Source organism: Cyprinus carpio, chromosome B12 (genome assembly GCF_018340385.1).
Source record: "Cyprinus carpio isolate SPL01 chromosome B12, ASM1834038v1, whole genome shotgun sequence".
Taxonomy (NCBI): domain Eukaryota; kingdom Metazoa; phylum Chordata; class Actinopteri; order Cypriniformes; family Cyprinidae; genus Cyprinus; species Cyprinus carpio.
Genome location: NC_056608.1, coordinates 25322313 through 25332423, shown reverse-complemented (window position 1 = coordinate 25332423; position 10111 = coordinate 25322313). Strand labels below are relative to the sequence as shown.

The following is a 10111-nucleotide window of genomic DNA, read 5'->3' as shown; positions in this document are numbered from 1 at the left end:
TAAATAATACCTAATTATTTATTAGATATTATTATTTTAGTTATTAGTTTCTCTATAAAAGTATATATCTATAAATATATATATATATATATATATATATATATATATATATATATATAGTATTTATAATTTATAAAGAAACTAATAACTAAAATAATAATATCTAGTAAATATTAGTATATATATACATACATGCACACGCAGTTATTATATTATAATTATTATTATATTATAATTATTATTATTAATATATAATAACCTAATTATTTACTAGATATTATAATTTTAGTTGTTAGTTTTTTATAAATGATAAATAAATAAATATTATATATATATATATATATATATATATATATATATTGTATTTATAATTTATAAAGAAACTAATAACTAAAATAATAATAGCTAGTAAATATTAGTATATATATATACATACATACATGCACACGCAGTTATTATATTATTATTATTTATTATATTATTATTATATTATAATACCTAATTATTTACTAGATATTATAATCTTAGTTATTAGTTTATTTATAAATTATATATATATATATATATATATATATATATATATATATATATATATATATATATAGTTTATAAATACACTAATAACTAATATTATAATATCTAGTAAATATTAGTATATATATATATATATATACACACATGCACACACATTTATTAATTTATTTTTTATTTATCATTTTATTTATTTATTTCATTAAAATAAAATGATATAGGCAGACATATTTTACATGCAGACATAAACTAATAATCGTGCTGATGAGCAGATATCGATGACTCCAGTCAGGTTCATGATGTCACTGCATGTGTGTGTGCTCTGGCAGGAAGTGGCTGTCCGTGGCTCACACCTGTGACTTCCTGTGCATGAGTAACAGACTCCACTGAACCCACCACTCACTCCTCAGATCGAACGCGAACCCAACAGGATGGCGCAGGCCGTGGCCAACGTCGCCCGGAGGATCAACGCCACCATGGAGGAGCAGAGAGACTCGCTGGGTGCGGAAATCTCAATAAATAATCTCTCCATTGATGTATGGTTTGTTAGGAGGGCAATATTTGTCTGAGATACAACTATTTGAAAATCTGGAATCTGAGGGAGCAAAAAAAATCTAAATATTGAGAAAATCATCTTTAAAGTTGTTCAAATTAAGTTCTTATCAATGCATATTACTAATCAAAAATTAAGTTTTAATATATTTACGGTAGGAAATTTACTAAACATCTTCATGGAACATGATCTTAATATCCTAATGATTTTTGGCATAAAAGAAAAATGGATACAATGCATTGAAATCTATTGCTACAAATATACCTGTGCTACTTCTGACTGCTTCTGTGCCGCAGCGTCACGTTTAGAATTAAATGCCTTTCTTGTAAAAGAAAGTCATGCCTTGAAAAGTCACTGAAATGTTTAGATGTTTTTACTGACGACATGGCCCTGCATCAGATCTGCTGAATGATATCCAAGACTCGATTCGTACTCATTTTCTGTCGCTGATTCCAAAAATAGTGCACTTTCTCACAGAATATGATGCTTTTCATAGCATTTTTGCTTTTTACAACCGTCTGTAAGGTGAAGACGTCTTGTATTCTCTCTTAAGCAGCAGAAAAGCATCACAAACATGAGATTCTGGTCTGAATCTGAGCCACACTACACCTGTTTGTTTACTTCACAGCCCATTTTTACATGCATTACATTTTTTTTTATACGTAATGCTGATTGCAAGGTTAGAATTAAAGCCAGTGACAGAAAAAAATACAAACATGAGACAAACATCTGTGAGTGTTTTACTGCATCCAAACAGTGCCAGTGGGGGAAAAAGCTTATACGTATAAAGTTGTTTATATTAAGTTCTTTAAAATTACATGGTGTATTTGAATACATTTCTCTACTTTTTTGCAGTCTGTAATTTAAATTACACATTTTAAATACTCAGTTTTGCCATTAAAAATGAAACTTTGGATTGCAATTGTTATTTTAATAATCTTTAATTAAATATATATATATATATATATATATATATATATATATATATATATATATATATATATATATATATATATTTATTTTTTATTTTTTTATTTTATTTTTTTTATTATTAATTTGTTTATATATTTTTTTCAAATCTTCATTCTTATTTTATACATGGAAATTTTTAAAAGTTTTTATTTGTTATTTTTATTTATTATTATTATTATTATTTTTTTTAAATCTTCATTCTTATTTTATACATGGAAAGTTTTTATTGATTATTTTTATTTATTTATTTTTAAATCTTCATTCTTATTTTATACATGGAAAGTTTTTATTTGTTATTTTTATTTATTATTTATTTTTTATTTTTTTAAATCTTCATTATTTTCTACATGGAAAGTTTTTATTGTGTATATTTAGATTTTTTATTTTTATTTTTTTTAATCTTCATTGTTATGTTCTACAAATTTTTGATTATTTTGATTTATTTTTTTAACTCAGCATCACCAAATGCAGGGCTGTGTAATTGCAAAACAAACAAACAAAAAAACCCTATTGTTCCTCATAGTTTATTTTATAATTTCTATTGTTATTAATTAATTTTGATGGCGTGTCTAGTTCAGCCTGTGCTCAGTAGATGGTGCTATTGTGCTGAGAAGCTCCTCTAAATCACATAATCACTTGATTTTGACCATTTCCCAGTTTATCAAGTGTCATTTTCCTTAAATCATCATATTAGTCATTTAATGCCTAGAGTAAGTAAACCTAAATGGCAATCAGCGGCATTGTGAAGCCCAACACTTTGATTATCCACACACACACACACACACACACACTCACACACCTCTAGAGCCTCTAAATGACTGTATTAATTCTGTCCATCAGTCTGATAGTGTTCGGTGTGATTTTCTGAGTGATTGCACAGTGGGAGCTTGTTGATATACAGAGGCGACGGCTCCCTGAACAACACAATCTCTTAATTACAGCACTCCTATTAACGAACTGATTTCACCTCTGAGTCAATCTGAATCAACTCTGTGTTCTGCCTCAGATCTGTCCGACTGTGGCCTCGTTAGTTTCCCTGACGGTGTCTTCAGAATGATCCGCAGCTGCACAGACAACATCCAGAAAATCTCTCTGGCCAACAACCAGATCAAAGCCTTGAGCAACAAGTTCTTCCTCACGTTCACTCAGTTACGAGGTAAGACAGCATGATAATAATCAGAAATGTTTCTTGTATATTAGAATGATTTCTGAAGATCATGTGACACTGAAGACTGGAGTAATGATGCTGAAAATACAGCTGTGCATCACAGAAATAAATTACAGTTTAACACATTCACATAGAAAGCAGCTGTTTTAAATAGTAATAATATTTACAATTTTACTGTATTTTTTATCAAATAAATGCAGCCTCTGTGAACATAAGAGACATTACAAATCTGACCTAAAGCATCCGAATGGTAGTTTACATAAAACACTAAATATTTAAAGTCTATTGCAAAATATGAATCAAATCAAATATAGAAGTTGTTTCAGAGTGACTGACTTGGTTACTTCATGCACAGTGCATCATGGGAGATTCTTTGATTGCACAGAACATACTGTCCTACTAGATACACAGACTACATTATGAGCACATATCAATGGTTTCTCGTCTCGCTGTAGAGGTGGATCTGCAGGGGAACGTCCTCACAACGCTGCCGGAGGCGGTCGCAAACATGCAGCACTTGATCAGCATCGATCTCTCCAGAAACAAGCTGAGGGTTTTCCCCGAGCGCCTGACGGATGTGAGCAGCCTCCAGCACATCAGCGTGGAGGGGAACCAGATCACAGGTGACCGCACGCAGTAACTACATTCATCATAATGCAATAGCTCACCCTGACATGAAGCGTCACACTGTTTCCGTAATGTTTCCAGAACTGTGTTTGCAGAATTCCAAACCTGGAGTTCAGCATAATATCTGTCTGCTGTAGTGTTATTTCAGTATAATTTATTTACGTTTTAGTCAATTTGGCTTTTTGGCTTTTTTAAAGATATTCCTATAGCGTTTTAATTAATTATTTCATAAAATCTTAAATTTATTTTATTTCAGTTAGTTGTCACATTTCTAATTATTCTAGTATTTATTACTGTTTTTAAATTTAAATTATTTATTTATTAAGTTTTAGTAATTTTGTTAAGGCTTTTTGTATTTGTGTTTTTTTAAGAAGAATATTTATATATAGTTAATTAATTATTTAAGAATTTTGGTATTTCAGCTTAAATGTATTTTATTTCAGTTAGTTGTCACATTTCTAATTATTCCATTATTTATTTCTATTTTTAAATTAAAAATTTAAATTATTTATTTATTTAGTTGTAGTAATTTTGTTAAGGGCTTTTTGTATTTGTACTTTTTTTTTTAAAGAAGAATATTTCCATATAGTTAATTAATTATTTCATAATTTTAGTACTTCAGCTTAAATTATTTTGTATTGTTTTATTTATTATTATTTCTGTTAGTTGCCAAGGCCACATTTGTAATTTCTATTTAAACATCTTCATCTAATATTTTATTTTATTTTTTATTTTATTTTAACTTTATTGTAGCTTTATCTCAGTTACTAAAAAACTATTTGTAATCATTTTAATTTCTAGTTTGTTAGCAATAACAATAATAATAGTTTAGTTTTAAATAAATATTTTGTATAAATTAAAATTATTTATAAAATCTCTCTCTCTCTCTTTATATATATATATATATATAAATTCATTTATTTATCTATTAGTAATTTTCTAAATTATTTTAAGATTCTAATTTCTAATTTGTAATGGTTTCTATTAAAACCATGAAATAATTTTTGTTATTTGAAATAAAATAAACTGAAATATAAAAAAAAATAGCTTGTTGCCAAGGCAACATTTCTCATTTTCATTTAGTTTATCTTGACTAATCTAAAACTTAAATAAAAATTAATGAAAATTATATAGACATATTTAAAAACTAATAAAAATGACAAAAACATGCCAAAAAAAAAAAAAAACTAAAATAAATGAAAACAGAAAATACAAAAATAAAACTAATTCAAAATAATAATAAAAACCATAATAGCATATCTGTAATACTAAAATAACCATCTTAGAGATACTGTAATGAAAATCACAAATAATTACAATTTAAATAATAATATATTTTTTGCATCACATTAATGAGCTTGTTTAATTCTCATGACCATAATGTCACAATGCAAACACAAACTACAAGAACTGAATGGCTTTCAAACCAACCAAACTCATCAAACAGACTGAAAAGTTTCTTCTCAAACGAAGTGTATATTGTTTTTCAGACGGACGGCGCTGTGGCCGAAACATTCAGAGGGTCAGTGTCAGAAAGTTTGAGGCAGAACCGCAGCGAAACCTCAAAGATGTGTAGAGTTAGATGGAGAGTTCAGAAAGTGTGACAGCAAAGAAAATGCCGGAGTCTGTCGCAGTGAATCATGATCGGTTGAGTGCGTCTGCACATTTCATTACCGTCAACACAATTCAAACCCACCTAGTGATTCAGGATCTATTAAAAAATGCATGTTTGCATTAATAATTCATTGAAGACGGTGCATCAATCCACGAAAACAACAACTTCTGATTTCCACACGAAACGAATCCGCTTCTGGTCAGAGATCAGCAATATTCAAGCATCGCTGAACATCCAATCAAAGCCAAAGAGAGAAATTATTGTGATAACTGGAAACTAAGTATTATGAATTTAATATTTTATCCAGTGTATTAAGACTTATAGTACCATTTAAAAGTTTGAGGTTGGTAATGTTTTTAAAAAAAAGTCTCTTCTGCTCACAAAAGCTGCATCAAAAATACTTTAAAAATGTTGAAATATTTTTATTATTTAAAACATATGTTTTCTGTGTGAATCTCTGTTAAACTGTAATTTATTTCTGTGATGTGCAGCTGTATTTTCAGCATCATTACTCCAGTCTTCAGGGTCACATGATCTTCAGAAATCATTCTAATATGATGATTTGCTGCTCAAGAAACATTTCTGATTATCATCAATGTTGAACACAGTTGTGCTGCACAATATTTATGTGGAAACTGTGATGCATTTTATTTTTCTGGATTCACAGATGAATAGAAAGTTCAAAAGAACAGAATTTATTTGAAATAGAAATCTTTTCTAATATTATAAAGCCTTAACTTTCACTTTTGATCTCTTCCCAGTGTATTTAGAGTTAGTAATGCATTTAATTCAGCTTTACAGTAGGCAGCAGATACAATTGAGGCAGGAACAATTTCCAGTTTCCATATCAATTCACAAACACTTCCATAATACCTCTAAAAAGGGATTTCATACAAATAAAACCCAGATGCATGGTTTCCATGACGATGTTTTTTCTTCTTGATTATCTGATGGATACAGAAGATGAAAGTGTCTCGTAGAGCGAAATAACAATCTCACATAAGTGCGGTCCGTCTCAATGCATCATGATAACGTGAAAAACAGCACATGCTAAACACGCAAAGAGAAGCGTGTCACCAGCTGATCACGCTCTCATCACAGGCTTCCTCTCAGATTTCAGTGCTTCGGCAACAAAGTGGGTCATTTGTGCTTCTCTAGTGTCACTAAACACGATTAGAAAATATTGAACGTTTTCCAAAAGGCTTCCGGAACAGCCATTGGTCAGTCAAACAGACAGTCCCGCCCCCAAACTCACGTGATTGGCTGACTCAGGCCGCTCAAACAAACAGATCAGTGTTCTAAAAGAGTCAGTGTTTCACTCTTTTGGACATAAAAGTATCAAAGACACCCAGAAACTAGATGAACGTCCCAAAAAAAAATGGCACACTTCTGCTTTGAGAGTTGTAAGAATTTTAAAACTGCAATTTTCAAGAGAAAATTGAAATGAACGTGGCTTAAACCTGCCTCGCGTACTTAAAAACAACACTTCTGAGTGGCTCTTGTGCTTTATGTTCTGGCTTTGCAGTGCTGTGGGCGTGTCTCTGGTCATTGATTAGGCTCCTCCCACTCCCATTCTACACCAATAGGAACACACGAGTGGGTTTTTTTTTTTGCTGTGGGCTTGTTTATGGTTTTTTTTAGAGATTTTTGTCCTGATGTAGGTTAATTTTGAAGTGAAAGATGACCTGAAGATTCCTTGAAAGCATTTAAAAGATTCACCCTTCAGAAAAACAAACATTATTTATAATCCTATTGATGTTTCATCTTGTGCTAAACATTATTTTGGATGCTACATTCGTGCTTTTTTTAATCGATATGAAAGGGTTTTTAGTGTTCTGGTCATGTGATCCTCATTTTGTTTAAAATATAAAAGGCAACACATTTCGATAAAGATTTGATGACTGTAGTTAGATAACATGAATTTAATAGTCTTTGTAATATTACATTACATTAATACATTATTAAAATCAAACCTTGTGTGTTCATTATTTTATTGACATTGACTATGAACGATTGTTTTATCAGCTCACATTAACAAAGATTAATAACTACTGTAACAGATGTATTGCTTGTTATTAGTTTATGTTAGTTAATAAATTAACTAATGGGACCATAAGTGCTCTAAAAATTAATTCACTGCACCTGTTACTTACCACAACTTACATAAATGCATGATTGGACGTTTAAAATAATAATTTATTTATTTAATTAAAGTTGGAAAAAATTTTTTTAAAGAGTTTTCATAATAATTGTATATAAATGTAACATTACACACAATATTAAGTTAATTTAATAATCAACTTTATTATGAAAATTCTTAAATGTTTTTTTTTTTTTGAGTTTACAAACAAATATTAGTATTTTATATATTATAAAATTAGTTTTTTAGTATTCAGTTCCCAGCATGCCTCGCATAGGACTAGATAAGAATAGATAATGTCTAAGTTAAGTATTACTTGATGTGTTTTCAGTGAAGGGAAAGACCTAGTGTTATTTCTACAGTGTAATAAACATGACTAAATGCTAAATGCATTCATGTAAAAACTGATGTTGCCATCTAATCTGATCCGTACTGTTTATTTCTACAGGTTTAAAACATTTCAAAGAGAATAAAATATGAAGTGCATGTTTTAATTTATGAGTTCATTTGCAAAAACAAATAACTTTTTTTTTAAAGTTTAAAGTATAAAGTTTTTTTATGTTATCATGTTTTTATTGTGTTAGTTAGCTGTTTGACCATGTCAGAATAACCCAACTGCAGTTTGATTGAGATTAATTGGAATGCACGATGAAAAACATGATTTCTGAGAACTGTTTAAAGCAGAGTTATCTGTTTTTACAAATGAACTCTTCGTACCTTAATGAAGTAAACATTAGTCTCTCTTGGTATTGGAGGAGACTGTAAGAAGTGAATGTCTCTGAACCTGGGCACGTCTCATGTCTCACGTGTGTCTCTGTGTGTCTCAGAGCTGCCGATGGAGAAGCTGTCTCTGATGCCTGCTCTGAAGAGCGTGGATGTGCGCAGTAACCCGCTGACGCCGGAGGCTGCGTCTTTCCCGCATCACTTCACGCTCCTGACATGAGTAAACACATGGTAAAGAACACGAGGAACGGGGCTTCCGTCTCGCTCTGATGCTGCAGTTTCATCTCCATGCACTTGACCGCATGCTGTGCCTCTGAATTTTTCAATAAAGATATTTATTAAATCATGCAAACAGTGTTTTGAAGAGCGTCACTTCGACGTCAACACTAAGGTGTGTGTGACTCCATTTGTGATGGAAAATAAAGCAATAAACTCCATGAAGCTGTGGTTTACAGTGAATTTATAACAGCTAAGGGGCGTTGTTAGGTTCGCATCATGACTAAAACCCCTTTAGCTGTTATAAATTCACTGTAAACCACGGCTTCACGAGGCTTATTGCTTTTATTAAACGGTTATTCCATATACGTAGTAAGGTTTCACAAAATAAAACAGAGCAAATAAAGTGTAATGATATTAATAAAAACAGTGTTCTTCCACCAAACAATGTAGTTCCTCAGAAACAGCTGTAACAAAGTGGTTGCCGAGCAACACACAAAAGTAAACAAAGGTGTATGTTACTTTGTAGAGTAATTAACAACAGCTTCAAACGCGGCTCAGCCAATCAGAATCAAGGACCGGAACTATCCGTTTTATAATTACACTTGAATTCTAATAGAAATTTAAAAGGCTCTTGAACTCAAGTAAATTTGATATTCGTAACAGCATTATGTTTTCGATGAATATTTAATGCGGTGTTCACGGCGTGTCAGAATTACTGTAATCACGAGTCTGAACCGCTCGCCTCCTCACACTCAGATTGTTTGTTTCTCTGGTAACGTCCATGCGTGTCTTTGTTATTTATGAAAGTTTCATTAATATTAACTAGAACAATATGGAATATGCTTATACTCAAGGACACAGCAGGTGCATCAGGTTAATGAAATAGAATTTCAACAGAAATATGTAGCTACTTAACCACTCAAATTCTCTCATTATTTATTCATCCTCATGTTGTTTTAGACCTGAATGATTTACTTTCTTCAGTGGAACATAAAAGAAGAGATGTTGCTATTTTTTACAACTGGTTTTGTCTATAAAGTACAAAATATTTTTATTAGTATTTTAGTATTACTATATTATGAATTTATACACACACACACACACACACACACACACACACACACACAGTAGTCAACATTTAAAGCGGATCAAAACCTTTCATCCAAGTTCTCCTAAAACCTAAAACCAAAATGCATTATTGTCAACTTTTTTGATTCAAATGTTGACTACAGTACATACAGTATACAGATCTGGGAAGGTTACGTACAAATTAAAGTCCATTACTTGATTTTTTTTATTACTTTTAGTCTTTTTGATTGATTTTAGTATGATTTTATTGTTATTAGTTTGTCAAATTGATTTGAATATGATTTTTTTTTGTTATTTTGTTATTTACAACATAAGATGAATTAAGCATTACATTATTTCAAGGTTCCCAGACTGGGATTCGTGAATGAACTGCAGGGGGTTTGTGAGTTTAATGAAAAGCTAATAATTACTAATATAAAAAGATGTTAGTCTGATGAAGCGCCCGTGGCTCTCATTCTCAGAGGAGTCACACTG

General features: G+C 30.6%; 1 protein-coding gene across 6 annotated transcripts in view; it reads left to right on the top strand.

The window, feature by feature from the left end:
- The window catches only part of LOC109100255 (leucine-rich repeat-containing protein 20), an 11397-nt gene extending 2716 nt beyond the window's left edge, over positions 1-8681 (top strand). For 4 of the 6 annotated variants that reach the window (XM_042734821.1, XM_042734819.1, XM_042734818.1 and 1 more), the window contains exons 2-5: positions 861-1032; positions 3063-3212; positions 3680-3847; positions 8434-8681. In XM_042734821.1, coding sequence (XP_042590755.1) covers positions 963-1032; positions 3063-3212; positions 3680-3847; positions 8434-8549 — 504 coding nt within the window. In that variant the 5' untranslated portion in view covers positions 861-962 and the 3' untranslated portion in view covers positions 8550-8681. The remainder of the gene's footprint in view (positions 1-860; positions 1033-3062; positions 3213-3679; positions 3848-8433) is intronic. The other 2 variants (XM_042734817.1, XM_042734823.1) reach the window with 1 other exon arrangement.
- The last annotated feature ends 1430 nt before the right edge of the window (positions 8682-10111 follow it).